We start from the raw sequence: 20687 nt of genomic DNA, 5'->3' as shown, positions 1-20687 counted from the left end.
AGCAGCTCTGCAGAGAGGGACCTGGGTGTCCTGGTGGACGACAGGTTAACCATGAGCCAGCAGCGTGCCCATGTTGCCAAGAAGGCCAATGGGATCCTGGGGTGCATTAGGAGGAGTGTGGCCAGCAGGTCGAGGGAGGGTCTCTTCCCCCTCTATTCTGGCCTAGTGAGGCCCCATCTGGAGTACTGTATCCAGTTCTAGACTCCCCACTTCAAGAAAGATGAGGAGCTACTGGAGAGAGTCCAGCAGAGGGCTACAAGGATGGTGAGGGGACTGGAGCATCTTTCCTATGAGGAAAGGCTGAAGGAGCTGGGCTTGTTCAGCCTGAAGAAGAGAAGGCTGCGAGGGGACCTTATAAATGCCTACAAATATCTTAAGGGTGGGTGTCAGGAGGATGGGACCAGACTCTTTTCAGTGGTGCCCAGTGACAGGACAAGGGGCAATGGGCACAAACTGAAGCATAGGAAGTTCCATGTGAGCATGAGGAAGAACTTCTTCACTCTGAGGGTGACGGAGCACTGGAACTTGCTGCCCAGAGAGGTTGTGGATTCTCCTTCTCTGGAGATGTTCAAGACCCACCTGGACAAGGTCCTGTGCAGCCTGCTCTAGGTGACCCTGCTTCGGCAGGGAGGTTGGACCAGATGACCCACAGAGGTCCCTTCCAACCCCTAACAATCTGTGATTCTGTGATTCTGTTAAACTTGTATCATTGATACAGCAGGAGCAAGGTTTTGCTCCTAATAGGAAAAGGGGTTTCAGCATAAGAAGTCTAATTCTCACACATTCACTACACTGCAGAACAAGTTAGTAGCTGTTCATCTGACATTTATGGCGCATTAAGAAGACTAGTGCAGGGATGTAAGTTTGGGTTGAATGGAGAATTAACACCCACATTCTCATTATACTCTCCTTGGCACTCCTTGACACCTTGAGCCAACAGCCTCACCATCTCACATGCTGGAGAAGTAACAGGCCATAGTCTCTACCTAAGTCTGCTAAAATGAGAGATTTGATGATTGCTTTGGGACTCTATAGCAATGCAAATAATTTTCAAAGCAGGTTAAACTTCTGTAGCATAGATCCCATCAGCACAATCTACATCTATGATATACACCCACTGCTTTAATTCTGCATCTGATTTTTTCTACCTCGATTGTTTTCCTTTCAGGAAAAAAGGTAACTTGTCTTCAGGAGAGCAATCTGACTTTGCTTAAGGTGTCAAACCTAATAATTTGACTGTGTATCTTCAAGAAAAACTACAAAATCACAGTAATGTAAAACCAGGCTAGAAAAAACAAGACTGCCTACAACAATAAACCTATACAGATGCGTATTTTTTCATTTGTAAGAAAAGAAACGTCTGAGAGTATTATCTTGAAAATGTCTTACAAGGACATCTACTAATGCCATTAAGACATTTGCTTATAGCATAACTTTGCAGAGTTCAACTGTTAATAGCATAGTATTTAGAAAATTGCTTCAGTTAAAAAGCTTTTGACACTGGATTCACAATTCCTTTATCAAACTTGTAATTAGAGGTCTGCTTTTGATGCCACAAGCATTAAAGGGGGAATCAATACCATACTTTGTGCATGTATGTGCTGGCTGAGGAGTCTTAACGAACCACATTTTGTATTGCATTTGACTGAGCTGACTACTGTGAAATCAGCTGGCAAAACCAATTACCACACACACAGTGTGGATTCACTCTTTAACTTTCTCTAATACCTACAGTGTCTGAAAAACGGAGAACACATAGGAGTGTATTTGTGCTCTCAAATTCTACTCAGCTGTACACCTGTATGCATAAACATACACAACTTGAAACTGGTCTACCATTTTAATTAATTAAAACTTGACTACTGTAGTTGTAGACTCTCCCCTCCTAAGTTCAAAACCTCAGAACACAGACACATACTTAGAGGAAATACCAACTCTGGCAAAAAAGACCATCTGAAAAAAACTTTCATTTCTAACTCTCCACACAAAAGAATTCAGAAAAGTGAATGCCACAAATATCATAACTATCAAAGCTTATATCCCTCCTATTGTTGACTTTGAATTGGAAGGGAAGATCTGACTCATTGTTATCAATTATTTATATAAAAGAACTAGAAGTGGTTGCATAATGCTTCAGAATTTCATTTTATTTGTGAGCTCATTGTCTGGTACTTCAGTAATTAGAAACAGAAAAATGGATTTCCTGTAGTGTTGTGGTTAAATGTTTTGAGACCATAAGAGTCTTATACATTAGAAAAAAGAAGAGCACTGCCCCTCAAACACCAGTTAGGTGAAGCGAAATGCCGCTCAGTGACGATACCAAGATAGTGAAAAAGGACTGGTTTTTTCATCTCTAAGCAATTTGAATTCCCTCTGAACTTTGTTTTTGTTTATTCCTCTGACCTCTTTCACTTTCCACAACTACTGAAAGAAATGTCTTTCCTTTGGCTTTCAAAAAATTATAACTCATACACTTGTGGACTTTGGAGGGGATTACGTAATGCAGTGTGATAATATAATGAGCAGATTAGAAGAGTTTACCAAAGACAATTTTTGGCAGTTGGACAAAAATTTCATTAGGATATTCTCCACTACTGAAGCTGGAACGTGGATCAAAAGGCTACTGAAACAAGCCCTGTAGTCCAACAAATTTTTCTTTATCTTGTCCAGATGAAATTCTTGCTCAAGGGACTGCCCATAAAGACCAGTGATGAGGGTGCTTGTCGCATGTGAGTGAATCAGCTTGACAAAGACTGCCTCTCCTCTAGCCCGGCTAGTTATCCTCAGCTACCAGCAACTCTGGAGTCCCTTTTACTCTCAAAAAACTTCAGATGAACACACATTTTATTCTGAAGCAGGAAAACTCAAAAATTTCAAAACACCAACAATAAGCTTGTTTTCTGTTCTGTTTTACTGCACACTTTATCTCTTCCCATAGCTTAAAAAACTGTTTGAGATTAAAAGAAAAACATTATCAAATGCACTGTGTGGTGGAGATTCATGCTCCATGCTTCTAGAATGTTTTTATTTCAAGGAAAAAAAGTTTTCCCCTAAAAAAATTTACACATATGCATCAAGTCCATCAGTCCTTCCCTGAGAGAAACAAAGGGTATACGATGATAACCCCTGAGGTATGGCCACCTGAAGGATAGGCATGTTCAATGGGTTACAGCACAGACTGACTCTAAGCAACAGTTAAAACAGAAAGTGAAGAAAAATATGCTCCAAATGGATCTGTAAAATTATCCTACTTCAGCACAGTACAATTCTGCAAACTGCAATGTTTATCTCCCTTATTTTAAAAATTTTACACTGAGATCTTTAACTACAGCAACTGACAAGCAACACAGATCTAATATCTCATGATCTCCATGCTGCATCACACCCCTAGGCACTTGGTTGTGTCACTAGATCGTAATTAACTTGGAGGCTAGCTGATGAATCACTAACCGCTCCTTGTAAATGTGGCAATCTCACTGTAAGATGACACTTCATTATTAACATCTGCTAAAAATGCAGCACAATAGGATATGGCTGTTAAGGGCAATGAGTGTAAAATCTGAATAGAACCAAAACATGATAAATCAGGATTGCAATCTCTGACTGCAACTTCATACCAACAACCTCTGACTGTTAGGTTCAGACCCTTGTTTTCATAAACAAACACTTCACCTGTTCAGAGAAAACCATCCAAAATCTGCAGTTTCCTCACAATCCTAACCAAAGTCCGTTAAAATTGCAGTGACACTGAGACACATTAGACACCTGACATTCACTGGTAGCTGGAATTAACACTACCACGTTCAGTGTAAGCATTTGACCTATTGATCTGAAATACATATACATATTAAATTAATTCTCTACTCTAAATTACCTTCCTGTTCAGGAAGATTTACCTGCTATCAGAGATGCTTTGCTGGCCTTAGACAGATCACACTCTACTAGATGACACCATCACTGAATCCTTTGGGTTTTAAGCCTCCAGAGGATGGAGAAAGTCAAGGTGAAAAGTCAGAGTACAGAAAAAGAGCAGACACAATGGAGACTCCCTCTGAAAAAAGCCTTTTCCTGAGAGCTGACACTTTGCTCCAGCCTAACTTCAGCCCCCTTCCACAGCTTAATCACTGGCTTTCACAGGTCCTCCCTGCAGGTGTGACCCTTGGATCTGCTGCTCCTTCCTGTCTGAAAGCCTTGAGCAGGCACAAGCAGAAAAAGTAGTGATTAGCCTAAAAAATTGCTAAGGCCTTCTTTTGTTGTTGTGACTAGCCATCTGACAGCAGAATTATTTTTTACATAAAAGATAAAGCACAAGATGGTGCAGCAGTGCTTCTCAGTACTGCTTATCTTCCCTTCAGTTTTGTCTGCAGCACACAATACAGCCAATTTCAAAGCAATTGAAACAAGTGCACACTGGCAACCAAAATGCATAAACTACATAGACAGACACCGGTACTTGTCAGCGCTCCTTGCTATCACACTGCTGCAGTGGGAACCTTTTTGAGATGATCTTTCAAGCTGGCGACGAGAGACTTCAGGCTCCCATGTCTGACTGTGCTCAGTTCTTCAGGTTATCTGCTCTGAATAGTGTCACAGCACTCAATGCAGCTTTTTAATTTTACCTTATTGACCATCCAGGAGGCAACAGAAGCTGATTTGCCTATATAGTATCCCTTCTGATTAAATGACTTAGGACATACTACGGGTCCTTGACATAAGCAGACAGTATAAACCAGCAGCTTGTCACTCTTGGAAGAAAATTAAGCCTTTGGCATTTTATTGAGCATCTACATTACTGTGATTGACCAAGGAAAGTAACAATGAATCTGAATGGATGCCACAGAAAAACAATGTCAATATGTTGGACCAAGCAGGACTGAAACTCATTAACTCATTAACTTTTTCACGGTTATGAGGAAAGGTGTAAAGCTGTCCAGACATTGCAAAGTTTAGACATACGTAGCTCGTGTTTCTTATGATTTTTGAACAGCAATATTTGCTTGCTTCCCAAAAATCTTACATTCATTAAAAAATAATTTAGAAGGTTATTAAAGTAAGTTATTTATGTAGTGGGGTACATCACTGAAAAATGTTGAAGAGGCCTCTTCAGATGAGTGACTCAGTATTTCCAAAACAGAAACGACAGCTTGCTTTTACTTTTTCTTACATAAGTTTAACAAGAACTACATTAAAGTCTACTGATATCATTTAAAGGAGTTTTTTTAAAAGGTCATCTGTTTCATAAAAGCACCTGTCAGCATAATAAGACCTAAGATCTGAAATATCATCCCCGAGAAATTTCTCACAAAACAGACAAATTAATTTTTGTTTGGTCAAACTAGCAAAATGTTTTAATACTATGAAAATTTCTGTTTTATTTCTGAGGCTATGTAACAGGTGGAGTACCATTTCAGTGATCCCATCTACATTTTGTCTAAGGACCTATGACTAATAATGCCTACTTGTTTCAACATAGATGTTTACAGGTAATGGTGGAATAACAGAAAACAAATAAAGCAGCAGCACTCAGCAGTAAACCAAAACAAGATGCTTTGCATAGTAGGAATGAATTCATCCACAGCTGACTGCTGTCTTTAGCCTCTGAGCAAAAGGAAGCTCTAGTATAGGCCTGCACCATTTACAAGCTTCATGATTTGCTGCCAATTTGTAGAAACCAAAGTAAACTTCTGGCAGAACTCCTACATACCATAGTAGTTAAAGAAACTATCGTCCCACCCTGCTTTTGATTACCAGCCTTGAAAGGCTAGTCTAATGTTTCTTTCTACCCTCCTATTCTTCGTAGCTAAAAGAAGATTTAATGCAAAACTTCAAAAATATAATTTTTGAAAGTGCCACTCTGGTTATCTACAGTCGCTTCACAAACCTCCAGTTAATTTTTCCTCATTCCTTTTTCGTCACCAATAAGTCTTGGCAACAGAAAGCCTTCACAACTAATTAAAAGCGAAAAGCCAGCAAACAGATCCAGTACCCTGATGTTTCACAGCTGCGTGCAAAGCTGTCCAGAGACACCTGCTTATTTTTACAGCAATTCTTTTTACTCTTTATCATTCCATCCCTTAAGGTTGGGTTATAAAATGAGGCAGAATAAACTAGATCATTTCACTGAACAATGGTGCATTTGTACATCACACCTTTACTGGAAGACACAAATCACTACTATGCAATGTTGTCAAGTTGCTACAGCAGGAAGTAGGAATCAACCAAACTGACCTTGCAGATTACAAAGTCTTTGCAAAGCATGGCTTTCAGAATACTCCCTGGTTGTGGTTACCTCAACTTCCAGGCACAACCTGAGTATCTAGTGCCAAATGACCACGTGTGCTTGGTAATCAGAATTCCTGCCCCAGTTTTGGAAGATATTTTAAACACATAAAACTATAGACAGGCTACCAGTAGCACTTTTCAGTACCTATGTAGTCTTCTAAGTCCAGTGGAAACTATGGAAGGAAGCGTGACAGCCCCAAATTTTAAGGCGCTTAGGTGCTGCTTACCAGGCTCAGTGTATCTGCTAATTGGAAATACTGAGCCTCTAAGCAGAAGTTAGGCTGCCAAGTAATCTTACACTGAAAGCATGCTTCGTGTATTCTCTGTGTCCAAAACCTAAGACTATACTGACGCAGTACCTCCTGATAACACCGATGAAACTCAGTACAGCACAGTATCTACCCTCCCACCATCACATCTCACGGCAGGACCTTAGCAGTTGGGCAGTGAGTATTCACCAGAGAGGCTGGGTATGAAAACTCAAATCCATCAGCACTAGGAGAGAAATTCATTGGTTCACTTTTATATCGCATATAAAACTCTAACTAGCAACAAAACAGAAAGCAGCCTCCCTTCTCTGGACATGCTTTGTAAGAAAGTAATGGCTTCAGTACCGAGACAAAGAAACAGACTCAGCTGTGATTAACAGCTGGAGGTACGTGGGTCTCACAGCACCAAAAAGGTTGAATCCCTGAAAGTGCACCTAATCCAGGAGGCCTCCAAGTGTAGCCTTGCCATGCCACAACTTCAAGGAGAGGAGCATCTTAAAACAGATGAGTCAGGATATGCCCCCGAAGTATGTGGGGACAGAAGGTGGTAGACAGCAGGAGAGAGGGACGTGCTTTGATGCAAGCTGGCAGCTCAGGTGAGCAGTGCTTGCAGGGGGCGAGGCTGACTGTCACATCTTTTCTCATAACTCCTTGGAGGCCACTACTGGCAACTGCCTGTCCATCACACTCCGTTTTGTGGACAACAGCTGTAGGCACTTGGGCACTGTCATACAGTCACTTTAGTTCATGGAAACTGGCATTACACAGAATGGTAGGGGTTGGAAGGGACCTCTGTGGGTCATCTAGTCCAAACCCCCTGCCAAAACAGGGTCACCTACAGCAGGCTGCACCGAACCTTGTCCCCGCGGGTCTTGAATATCTCCAGAGAAGGAGACTCCACAACCTCCCTGGGCAGCAAGTTCCAGTGCTCCGTCACCCTCAGAGTGACGAAGTTCTTTCTCATGCTTACATGGAACTTCCTATGCTTCAGTTTGTGCCCATTACCCCTTGTCCTGTCACTGGGCACCACTGAAAAGAGTCTGGCCCCGTCCTCCTGACACCACCGTTAAGATATTTGTAGGCATTTATAAGGTCCCCTCGCAGCCTTCTCTTCTTCAGGCTAAACAAGCCCAGCTCCCTCAGCCTTTTCTTGCAGGAGAGATGCTCCAGTCCCCTCATCATCCTTGTAAAACTCCGCTGGACTCTCTCTCCAGTAGTTCCCCATCTTTCTTGAAGTGGGGAGCCCAGAACTGGAAGCAGTACTCCAGATGGGGCCTCACTAGGGCAGAGTAGAGGGGGAGGAGAACCTCCCTCGACTGGCTGGCCACACTCCTCCTAATGCACCCCAGGATCCCATTGGCCTTCTTGGCAACATGGGCACACTGCTGGCTCATGGTTAACCTGTCGTCCACCAGGACACCCAGGTCCCTCTCCGCAGAGCTGCTCTCTAGCAGGTCCACCCCAAGCCTGTACTGATGCATGGGGTTGTTCCTCCCCAGGTGCAGGACCCTGCACTTGCCCTTGTTGAACTTCATCAGGTTCCTCTCTGCCCAACTCTCCAGCCTGTCCAGGTCACGCTGAATGGCAGCACAGCCTTCTGGTGTATCAGCCACTCCTCCAGCTTTGTGTCATCAGCAAATTTGCTGAGGGTACACTCTAACTCTTCATCGAGGTCACTGATGAATAAGCTGAACAAGACTGGGCCAAGTACTGACCCCTGGGGGACACCACTAGTTACAGGCCTCCAACTAGACTCAGTTCTGCTGATGACAACCCTCTGAGTTCTGCCATTCAGCCAGTTCTCAGTCCACATCAGTGTCCACTCCTCCAGCCCACGCTTCCTGAGCTTGCCTATGAGGATGCTATGGGAGACAGTGTCGAAAGCCTTGCTGAAGTCGAGGCAGACAACATCCACTGCTCTCCCCTGACCTCCCCAGCCAGTTATGCCATTGTAGAAAGATATCACGTTGGTCAAGCATTCCCCTTGGTGAATCCATGTTTACTACTCCTGATAACCTTCTCTTCTTCCACTTGCTTAATGATGACCTCCAGAATGAGCTACTCCATCATCCTTCCAGAGATGGAGGTGAGGTTGACTGCCCTGTAGTTCCTTGGGTCCTCCTTCTTGCCCTTTTTGAAGATTGGAGTGACGCTGGCTTTTCTCCAGTCCTCAGGCACCTCTCCTGTCCTCCAGGACCTTTCAAAGATGATGGAGAGTGGCTCAGCAACAACATCTGCCAGCTCTCTCAGCACTTGTGGGTGCTTTCCATCGGGGCCCATGGACTTATGGGAGTCCAGGTTGCTGAAATGACCTCTCAACAATCCTGCTCAACTAAGGTAAGGTCACCTGTTCTGCAGGATTCCACTCTTACCTCCAGGGCCTGGGATACCTGAGGGCCACCTTAAAGACTGAAGCAAACAAAGCATTCAGTAACTCTGCCTTCTCCATATCCTCTGTCACCAGGGCACCCACCTCGTTCAGCAGCCGCCCCACATTGTCCCTAGTCTTCCGTTTGCTGCTGATGTACTTGAAGCAGCCCTTCTTGCTGTCTTTCACATCCCTTGCCAGATTTAACTCCAGGTGGACCTTAGTCTTCCTTGTTGCATCGTTGCATGCTCTGACAACATTCCTGTACTCCTCCCAACTGGCCTGTCCTTCTTTCCACATTCCATAGACTTTCTCTTCCATTTGAGTTTTGCTAGAAGCATCTTGTTTAAACATGCGGGTCTCCTGCCTCCTTCGCAGGTTTCTTGCTCAGGGGGATGCACCTATCTTGAGCATGGAGGAAGTGATGTTTAAACAGCTGCCAGCTCTCTTGGACCCCCGTACCTTATAGAGCCCTGACCCATGGGATTTCTCCAAGTAGGTCCCTGAAGAGGCCAAAGTTAGCTCTCCTGAAGTCCAAGGTTTTGATTGTACTTATCACTCTGCTTCCTCCATGCAGGATCTTGAACCTAAAACCCTTCATGGTCACTGCAGCCAAGGGTACCCCTAACCTTCACAGCCTCAGCCAGTCGCTCTTTGTTCGTTAGTACAAGGTCCAGCAAAGAGCCTCTCCTCCTTGGCTCCTCCACCACTTGCATCAGAAAGTTATGATTAATGTTCTGCAGGAACCTCCTGGACTGTGTGTGCCTGGCTGTATGGTCTTCCCAGCTGATGTCAGGGTGGTTGAAGTCCCCCATGAGAACCAGGGCCTGTGACTGTGAGGCTACTTTCAGCTGCATGTAGAAGGCCTCAACAACTTCCTCCTGGTCAGGTGGCCTTAGTGCACACCGACAACAGTGTCGCCCATGTGAGCCTGTACCTTAATTCTAACCCATAAGGTCTCGACTCGTTGTTCATCTGCCCCCAGGCAGAGCTCAATACGTTCCAGTTGCTCCTTCACATACAGAGCAACTCCACCACCTCCCCTTGTTGGCCTGTCTTTCCGAAAGAGTGTGTAGCCATCCATTACAGCATTCCAGCCATGCGAGCTGCTCCACCGTGTCTCCATGATTCCAATGAGATCATTGCCAGTGAGAAGTTCAGGTCATGCTTCACTTTGCCTGCTTATGCCTGTCTCACTCTCCTATGACCTCAAGCTGAGCTAAGTGAGGTACCTGTCTGACTTTGCTGAAAATGCAATTTGTTGTTGCTGTTGCTGGCTGCACGGTTTTCAGCGTGATTCACTCTGGAGAGCGGCACAAAGGCTGGGGAAAGGAGGAAAGAGTAAACATGACTTAAGGATGGGGATGACCACCCTTTTGTGGTGATCGTGCAGCCGCAGTTTTGCTCTTCCAATACTCTGTATGGGGCTATAATATAGACACCTATTTCAAAGCTAGGGCTGATGCTGAAGCGGTCAGTCATACACATTAGTTGTTGCAGCATGCTGAGTGGCAATGCCTACATACTCTGGGCTGTAAGAATTTATGTTCCTACGTTCCTACTCTCTTTCCAGGTAACTAGCATATTTATAAACTTGCTTGTAGTCCTAAGACGTGTCATAAGCCAAACCAAATATTTCTTTTATTAGCTACCAAGAATTTATAGCACATTTGCTGATTCCGACCTTTCTACACTAGTGACAGGACATGTCTAAAACTGAGATAACAATCGCACATAAGATCCCTCAACTGTAAGAAAAATAGAAAGCTTTGGAAAGAGTAAGAATTAATAGACTTTTATTCATTTGTCTCTTTCAATGAACGTGTGTCTTGAGGATATCTCCTAACAACTTCAGTGTAGTATTAGCATATTTTGTACCAGCACCTACCTCTGAAATTCTCGGCTTGTCACTAACTTAACTGAGGCAATGCAGCAACCGGGTCCATCTACCATTTGTTCCACATCAGTGTTTTCTTTTTGCTTAAACAAGCATGCATGTGGAAAATCTTTACACATTTCAAAACAAAGAGTTTTACTGAATTTCTCTTTTTATTCTCTCATGGTGCTCTTGCTTTAGGAGATTTCTAGTGCAGTAGAGCCAGATACGACTCAGTAAACTGAGCTTCTGTATGAAAATAGGATGAGAAAGATATGCTTAATAGGCAAAAGGGAAAGAAACAGCTCTTGCTTGTATTTGTTTCTAGACAAAAGTATCTTGCAGCACGTAAACAGCATCAAGTAAGAACAATTGAATGAGAATACATGCCAAGATTGCAGTCCCAAATTAATAAAATGTTATTATTATCCAAATTAATACCAACATAATATGTTTCTGTGTTACACAGTATTTCTAGTCATCACAAATAAGATGTGTGTGTGTGCATGTACATTTCTTTATATAGCTTCTAAGAGCTAAATCGTTACATATTTCTCATCTCAGCCTACCAGGCAGGATCAGGCTGACTGACCAAACATGTCTTTGCCAGAATTCACCTCAGTTTTCAGTTATTTCACCTATGGCTGAAAATAGTTATGACAGCTCCATGAGATTCCCTGTAAGACGAGTGGATCTGTATGTAACAGGCAGCTATGCATAGAGAGGTCCTCTTCTGCAGCCTGTCCACACATGGTTCCCTGCTGTTATGAAGCAGGTGTTGAGCATTAGAGGATTCTCCTATCAAAGTGCGATCCAAGACTGCTCCAACTGATTTCTCCAGTCAAACAAATGTTAAGTTTTTCTGCTGACTCCCAGCTTGCACCTGTTGCGTTCTTATGAATAAAGTTTGTGGGATTGCAGGGAAGAGACAACACAAACCCAAAACCATTTCAGTTGTGTGTAAAGGAAGAAGTTTAAGCTCTTGCAGCTCTTTTCTGCAAGCAAACGATACTAAATGCTTTCCACAATAAAAGAAACCAAAAAACTCAAACCTCAAGAAAACAAAATGCATGATCAGCATGTTGACAACTAGTAGGATTTTCCTTCCTCTAATTCATGTAATTCCACAGAAATATATTTCTTCCTGCGAAGTACTTTGTTAAAAAAATATTGCCAACAAATAATTGCCCTCAAATACCCATGGGGCAGAAAGGTGGCCCACTTCTTGAGGTGAGTTGTCCCTCCCGCTGTCACCCCCAACCTTCACCACAGCACATCCAAAGAGTAGAGCTGGAATGACAAATAGCAGCAAGCAGAGCTCTGAAGGAGAAATATGTCATTCATGGAGATACAGCCAACCAATCATGTGACACAGATATTATAGCCTGGCAGAATTGCCACTTCTAGGTTTATAGGGTTTCTATTCAACCTCTACATGTAAAACCTTCATCACTTTAAAAGACATTATTAGAAAAAAAAAGAATTTCCATTAACTTGTCTGCAATACACAAAGCCTATAAGCTTCAAGACAGTCAGCAACCAAGACAGTTGTCACACACAGTAACCCTCCAATGAGATGATATCTGAGAAAAGTAGGAGTCACTTCTTATATTCTGCATCTCAAAGGGATTGAAAATGGTTAATTTCACATGCCCAGAACTGTCAAACTAATTTTTATGTGTTTTCGGATGGCTCCGAAATTTGAAATGCTTTCAAAGATTGTTATGCAGTGTGCATGGAAGAGACATAAACATATATTTCACAAAGATTTAAATGCAAATCATGCTACTTTATAAGGAATCAAGTTTCCTAGAATTTCATAGCAGAGCTGATACTTTCTACTTGATGAACTAGATCGAAAACGTCATGAATGTCATAGCGCCTTACTTGTTCTCGTTGCTGGCATCATATCGAGGCATAGGGTCAAAATCATTTCCATTGACATCAAAACTGGCCTGTGAATCCTGTAGCCAACAGAAGAAAGAAAACCAGTTTCTCATTAATTAGCCATTGACTCATGTGGCCTATACATTCTTCAGCAGGTTCCCACAAGAGAGTAATTAGGTTAACTAACATTCCCATGGTTTTATGATGGTTGCATGTTTTAGGAAAGAATTATATATTTAATAATTATGAGATTTACGTATTTTATTTTATTTTTGGAAAAAGGAGAAGGATATCAAATGCGCTGAAAAAGCATAGTTCCAGGTCAGAGAGGAAATAGAAAGTGGTGTTTCATTTAACCAGAAGACTACATTTCTTCTGAGAAACTTTTGGAAGTTAAGAAAGTTCATTCTCAAAATCGAGGTTTTGCTAAGTGTTTCAAGATTCAAGAAGTTATCTGCTAAATGATGACTGAAATTTCACAGTTTCAAGCAATAAGAATAACACCATTTTTTTAAGAACATTGTTATAAAAATACAGCTTGAAATGCAACATACACTGCATTCCCACTTCCCTGGGAGTGTAACTGTTTCAAGTATTTGCAAGGTATCTCCTTATTTTTGGTCCATATTTTACAATTACCAGGATTCTTACAGCTGAAAATAGTTCATAGAGTAAATAGTTGCTGGTTTGTATGGCTCCCATTAATCGATGTGGTAGCATGTGGTGTGTTGACATGGCAAGCAGCTCTTTTTAATCTCTTTGTTCAAAACCAGTTACCACATCCACCTCAAATATTCCTGTTTGCAGCCACACCAGTAATAATCTGACCTATAGAAGGCATCTGTCATCAAACAAGCAATGTGTACTGTTTTGGGGGAATTCCTTGCTGGCGTGAGGAAAGGGGAGAGGAGGTGGTATAAATAAATAGCTGCTTTAAATTCAGTGGAAGGACAGTATTGGGATGAGGTGACTTATGACACAATCCAGGTCATTCACTGAGGATGTAAAATCATATTTGGTTTGTTTAAATAACTTAAAGAGATTAAAATGAAAGATGTGGCATGCATTAGGATCAAGCATACATTGACAAATAGGGCAATTGCCTGTCACTTGTGTTTGTGCAGTCCTCCTCATGTATTTCAAAGCTGAGTTCCATATGCAGCATGGGGAAGGATACGGATGTAAGTATGGCTAATTTAAGATAAACGGCTCTAAACTGTGGACACGACTGTAGCTTCTGATGGGTTGTTAAAAATGTTTTTGTCACCTTATTTTCTTCAATGCTATGTCAAGATCGTACATTTGCTGGCAAAAAGCAGGGCTCTTTTACAAGATCTACGTCTCTAATAGGACTGAAGGTATACTCATGCCTTGCGCTGGTCACCTTCACCAGTCTGGCTCAATCCAAAGATATTTGTTTGTTTGTTTGTTATTTGTTTGTTTTCTTACCTCACGTGAATGTACACTTTGTATGCTTTATTTCAGAGAAAGATAAGGTCCTCAAGGTCATGTGCTTTCCGGTAATGCCTACTACCAAAGCACAGGACTAATCACTCCAGCAAAGCCCTGATGCTCTGAACAGCCTCAAACTCTGACACTAACAGAAGACGTCACCCACTAGAGAAGGAGCTTCTCCTCACGTTATACAACCCTCCAAGGTATATTAAACCAATCACTTAAAAGTGATGAACCACAAGCAATCAGAAACCTCCTGAGGTGACACGAGACATAGGACAAGGAAAACAAATGACACAGCTCTATTACAAATTGAGGGGACTCACTGGAGATAAGAGAGATTTACTAGAAAGACCCCAAAATCTTCTACACCTGTTTTTAACTGAATGAATCATAACAAGTCATGTCCTTTTCCTTTAACATTATTTCTAGCAGTAAGATAAATGGCTTTAAAAATAAATACATGGAAGGATATGCCTAAAATTAGTCTTTGAGAAAAGCTACTGTCTCGCTAGCTAACTGCATTGGCCAAGAATGGACTTCAGCTGCATGCATTAACTGAAAAGCAGTGTATTTCATTTCTAAGTTCTGAGAATGTGAGGATATTAAGCAAAATAATTACAGAAAAGAGAAAAAGCATTTGATGATTGATTCCAGTCCTTCAGAAATTCAGCTACAAGTGACATCCAAACATTAAACAGATTCAGATGGAACATAGTTTTAGCTAAAACAATACAGATCACCAAAAGCTGTCTTCTGTCCTTCCATTGGTGTTAATATTTGAAGGAAACCTTCCCTCCCCCCTCCCTCCATCTTTCCAGTAGCAGCAAATTTATCTGGGGTAATAATAAAGCAGAAAATCTGGACTCCTGTGGACACTCACATAATTCTGCATCAAGTCTGGATGGTTTCTTTCAATGCCGTCATCCAGGATGGTGACCACAACGTTCTTTCCAGTGTAACCTCTCTTCCAAGCACCTACTATATTCATATCTGACTGGCAATGGTGGGTGTTATCACTGCAGTGCTGGGGAGAGAGGAGGAGATAAAGATGTTGGATGTTGCAGACTAGTGAGCAGTGTGGGGCTGAGATATTAACCTACTTACATTAACATTATCATTTAAATCAGCACATGAGCATATTGATTTGAATAGCAACTATGTAAGACCAACACCTTCATTTAGATTAAACACAATTAAAAAAATAAATGTCAAGTTCAATGAAAATTGCTAGTCCTGCTTCCTCCTTATTTCTCTTTCTTATTACACTTCATGCTAAGCAACAGAAAAGCCAAACGTCCAGTCATATTGAACCACTAGAAGCCATGTGTAAAACAAAGCAACTATTCCTGGCTGTTAAGCACACTCATTTGAAATGTACATTTGAATTATTTAATTTTTTTCCGAAAAACAAACCATATGTGGATAAAAGTAGACAAACGCCTGTACAGAAACGGTCATGGAAAAAAAACCCTTGCTTTTTGGAGCTTATGTGCTGTACAATTCCTTGACAGAATGTCTGGAAACTAATCCAGATTCATTTCTATCCACAAAAGAAGGCTTTTGGCAGGTTTTGTGCAATATCAGCAGGAGATGAGCAGCAGTTAAGAACCTGTAACCAAAACAACACCCTGAAAAACTTGCAGCTTAAGGTGTCTGATGAATTGTAGATAGCTAGATTGAGAGCAGCCTGGGGTACAGCTGAGGAATCAAGTCCAGTGTGTTGGAGAAAGAAAGTTTAGGGTACATTAAAAGTGAAAGCCTCTTCCTTGACATGAATGCACCCAGCTCATGTGAAGAAATCTGTCTTGCCATGGCAATGAAACATGACCCTTGGGTATTCATATGCCCTGTTACTGACTCCCTAACCCACACACAGAGCCCTCCCCTGTGAAGTGAGTTCTAGAGCCCCTCATTGGCACTGCTTTCCTCCAACTCCTTCAGGCTCAGACAGAGCAATAGGCAGAAGAAAAAAGAAAAAAAAAAGGGGGGGTACAGGGAAGGGGAGAAGCAAAGGGTGGGAGGAAGGAAAAACAAATTAAAAAAGAAACTTGTATCATAGCAACAGTAGCCACACAAGCATGCTCCACCTCACTCCCTACCCCACTGCCTGGTGCCCCCACTTCAGCCTCACGTTTTGGCACTCCACAGTTTGTAAGGAGTATAAATATACTCAGAGGGATGCAATCCGCCTCAGCTTAGTCCATCCCTCTCCTCTTGAACGTAAGCACACTGAACAACTGTTAGCCATACTGGGTACAAACAGCTTAGTTTTAAATCTTAATTCTCCTCCTCCTTTTTCTCCAGTTTACTGCTCTGTACAGTCATTCACAAAACAGAGGACTGAAGAGTGGTCATCTGCTGTTACTAAAGCAAGATTATATTACTAGGCACTATATATGTATACATAGCATAAAGTCTCTCTCACGGTCTTTCCCTTGTATCTGCAAATATCTGTTCCTCTCTGTCTATCCATCCACACACAATGGAGCTTGAAGGACTTCAGAGACCAGTTCCAAGGAATGTATAGGGCACGCTTAATGCTTTTGTTCTGTGTATTGCTTGGAAACACTCTTGCTGCTCGCTTTATAAAACTAATTACAGTCTAAACTTGCCATCTGTACACTGATAGTAATGGTTGTACATGAGGCTTTCTACTGTACAAACAAGGGGATGAAAAATGTGCAATGTTTCTAGGTGCCTTTGCATTGTTCAAACGTGCTACTGAATTAAGCATCAGGAAATACTTGCAAATGCTATTAATATCACCATTCACATTTTGCTGCTGTGAAGACAAGGAGACAAAAAGGTGAAAGCACCAGGCTCCAGCCACAGAGTAAACCCAAGAGACAGCTGCAATGGGTAATCAGGATTCCTGGCTCTGACCTCCAGTCAAATGTACCAGGCCATTACACTGCCCCTTTGTCCCCTTCTCTGAAATGCCAAATGACCCTTTGGCTGCTTTGCTGACTGTTTTGTCCTCTCTTCCTAGGGGATGAGCTTGTTGTTTTGCTTCCATGCCAGTCAAACCACTCAGGCTGAGCAAGCGTATAAATTTTTTAATCCCCATTCCCTTACAAGCTCTTTGGCTCTCTGCCAGAAGATCACTGCTTTTTCCCTTAATGACGTTGGCACAGTGAGTTGCCCTCACTTACGTTACCTGAACTTCCGCTTTTGTGGTGATCAAATTGATATTCAAATTATCTTTCTCTGTTCCAAGATTGGGCAGAAAGCTAGTCTAAACAAAATCTTTCTGCATAAAGAAATTCCAGGGCTAAAGCATAACTTCGTGCCCACTTACAACTTTGGAACACAGCATATGCAACATACGGATACAAAATGCAAAGGCAGCAAAGAAGCATCCAAGTGGGAGGAGTTCAACAGCAGATGAAGGCTTAAGTTCTTATGGTTACAATACATAACTTCTTCTAAAGTCCTACTAAAAATAGCATATTTGTTGTCTTTTCACCCCTATTCCTTACTCGTCTTCCTTCTCTCAATTCTTTATCTACACTCCTCTCTCCCTGCTCCTAGCCTTGTTCTTCCCTTCCAACACTGTCTTTTACCACTTAAATTCCAGTTTTGTTTGGTTCAACATCTGATCTCAGATTCTTGTATTTTAACCACAAACTATAGCTTCCCCCATATTAGGTTCTGATTTTCTCCAGATTAATCAAATTGTGCACTTTCCCTTCAAAGCAGTCAGATTTGGCTTTTATCAGGAACACTTTAAATCTTGGAGTGAAAATAGTGTTCAAATACTATATAATATGGAATCGATACGCTGTTTCACATCAAACAGCATCTAAGATGCCATCTATTAGTTTCACTTGCAGTCTTTCCTGTCTCGTTAAATTCTTCTTCCCTTCAAAAACACTGCTTGTAAGGAATTTTCCGCTACTGGTTCCATTCTATAATTTTTCTTTAACCATGTGCTGCTTCTTTACCACCTATCCAAATTACATTATCAGCTTCTTAGCAGAGGGCTGTTTTTTTAAATTAATTTGGAAGGACTGTATCAATTTACAGTGTTACCCAAATAAAAAATAATAAAACATGTCATGATGATGAAAATTATGTGATTCACAGTGATTCAATTTTATATCTATGGGCAAGTACTGAATTTTATAGGTCATTTTCAATCTACTTTTCCACTTCTCTATTTTTAGAATAAAACCAAACTTTCTCATGATAATATACAGAAACTGTGGTTTTATCCTATCTGTTAATCCTTGAACTGTTGTTTTTTGAATTTTAAATGAAATAGCATAAAGTAGGTTAGTCTAAAGAATTTTCCCCTCTCCAAGCAGATAATGTAATTCAGAAATATCCTGTATTAGTACCACGACTAGACAACTGCAGTAAGACAGCACTTTTTCAACATAGATTTTTTTCCTCTATTGCCTGGAGGATACCTTCTAAAGGAATAAATAACCTGTTGCCCAGTTACATGGAGTAATTTTATTGAGATTTTTAAAAGGCATTCAAAGGATGATGTTTTTCTTTGGACTGTTTAATTGTACAATGTTAATGATACCACCATTAGTATTTAATAGAAACCATCTGCAAGTTTGACAGACTCTTGAAGTATAAGTAGGAAGGAAGAGGGCTACAGTAAGAAAAATTGCAGATATTGAACTTTTCTCATATTTGAAATTCAATGCTTATGAGCATAAACAGACTAAAGAATCAGACACCTTTGGACAGACAATTTGGAAGCCTGCCTTTGTGCAATTAACAAGCAGACATAACATTAGAAAGGTTTTCTTGTTTCATGTTTGCATGATGTTTTCAGTATCATGGGCCTGGATTCTCTCAGCTATTTTGTGAAATTCGCTCTGAAAACTAGCTTATGATCATTATAATTACCTTAATGTTTCTTGTCTGCTGCACTAATTTTTGTGGTTGAAGGCTTGGTGTATCCATTTAGGGATCAATAACAAAACTGAACATTTAAACTGAGAAATCACCAATCATGTCGATGGTCAAAATATTTTGGAATTCCAGAGGTTAAAATAAAATTAAAAGAATAATGACTACAAAATTCTGTTCTGTCTTTTGTAATGCCTGTCAGTCTATAAAAACAGTGTAGAAACAGAAGTTTCTTATCCTGTGACATGACGTTTCTCAGAAATGGCATATTGTGCGCTCTGTAAGCCTTCACGAGGTACCTTGCACTAGTTTCCTGTAGTTTTTGAGTTACAAGGAGTTCTTTAACAAGATCTTGTCAATATCTAAGGGGATATAGAGAAACACATGATAATCAGAATGACACAATTTTAAAGATCTATTGAATGAGTTGGCAGGTCTCGGATCTCATTTAGGAAAACATTACATATGTTTCCAATACCTGGAAAGCTCTGAAATACTAGTTCCCAGTCAGAGATTAGAAAAGATAGACTCTTTTAGTATTCAGAAGATGAAGAAGAAGCAGATGAAGAAGAAAACAGTCTTTCTGGTTTCACTGGAGTAACAATTAAATGGTGTTTGGCACAGACAGAAACAGACAACAGTCACGTTCTCTACAACAGGTTTTGTCAGCTACTAACCTGCAAGCATGGCGAGGACAGGAGAAGCTATACAAGACCACACATAGAGGAAGGACAGTGTAGGGCCTATGCATGGACCTTGATCAATACAAGCAGGGAGAAGGGGGACACACAGGTCCAAGGAATGGGTCCTGGCATTTTGTGGAGCTACGAGAAAAAGGAGACAATCTACCTGTTCTGTGAAGGGAATGTAATGTGGGGTATTTGGCACTCTTAGCTTGTCCAGGCAAATGCACAGGCAGCAAAGTTTATCAGCTTTTAACTTTAGTAGAGGAGACGTCCTGATGCTATGTTCAGCTTTCTGAGTTTCAGTTTCGTGCAGTGTTCTATGTTAAAACTTGCCAATTGTTCTCTCTTTTCCTGCAAAAAAGAGAAAGAATCTCTTTTCTTTATGATCTTGATGTAATCTAATTTTAAAATGGAATAAAAGAAGTAAGCAGGGAGGTAACCAGGAGAGTTGGAAAGGTAGGGTCCTTATTAAAATGGCATGTGTAAGGTAGTAGAAATCATGACAATAGGCTTTGAAGAGCATCATAACCTGTAAAGCTAATGCGATCTTCTGAAATTATTTTTTGGCTTCCCTAGAGTAAGCACTTGAAAGCTACATTTTCTAAGGCGACTATTAAAGTAATGTTTCTTTTTAGAAGTATTTCTCACATTTTTTTCTTCTTTCATCACAATAAACAGAAGGTGAAAGAAGGTTCTTCAGAAGAAGAAGGTGTGCTTGCAGAGGGTTTTTTTTTATTTTTCTCAGACGTAACCTGATATTTAGTGCATGATACACAGCAATTGCTAACTGAATAGGAAATTATTTTCTTCTAAGTTTGACCTTTAAATCATTTCTGATTACTGCTGCACACAATATTTTTAAGCTCTAGTAGGAGCAGGCAGATAATATAGACTGATTCACCCCAAATACAAGACTTTTTTGCATTAAATACTATCCAACTTCTGGAGTCATGCTTTACTGAATTGCTACTTTTTTATCTGTGTCTGTATCA

At 41.1% G+C, this 20687-nt stretch overlaps 1 protein-coding gene across 4 annotated transcripts in view; it reads right to left on the bottom strand.

Annotated features, from left to right (window-relative positions):
- The window catches only part of PCSK5 (proprotein convertase subtilisin/kexin type 5), a 260034-nt gene that overhangs the window by 174268 nt on the left and 65079 nt on the right, over positions 1-20687 (bottom strand). For all 4 annotated transcript variants that reach the window (XM_075447030.1, XM_075447031.1, XM_075447032.1 and 1 more), the window contains exons 4-5: positions 15021-15164; positions 12683-12759 (exon numbers count right to left, since the gene is read on the bottom strand). In XM_075447030.1, the coding sequence (XP_075303145.1) occupies positions 12683-12759; positions 15021-15164 (221 nt within the window). The remainder of the gene's footprint in view (positions 1-12682; positions 12760-15020; positions 15165-20687) is intronic.

Source organism: Opisthocomus hoazin, chromosome Z, assembly GCF_030867145.1.
Source record: "Opisthocomus hoazin isolate bOpiHoa1 chromosome Z, bOpiHoa1.hap1, whole genome shotgun sequence".
NCBI lineage: Eukaryota > Metazoa > Chordata > Aves > Opisthocomiformes > Opisthocomidae > Opisthocomus > Opisthocomus hoazin.
Note: the sequence above shows the minus strand (reverse complement) of the source record. Positions and strands in the feature narration are given on the sequence as shown.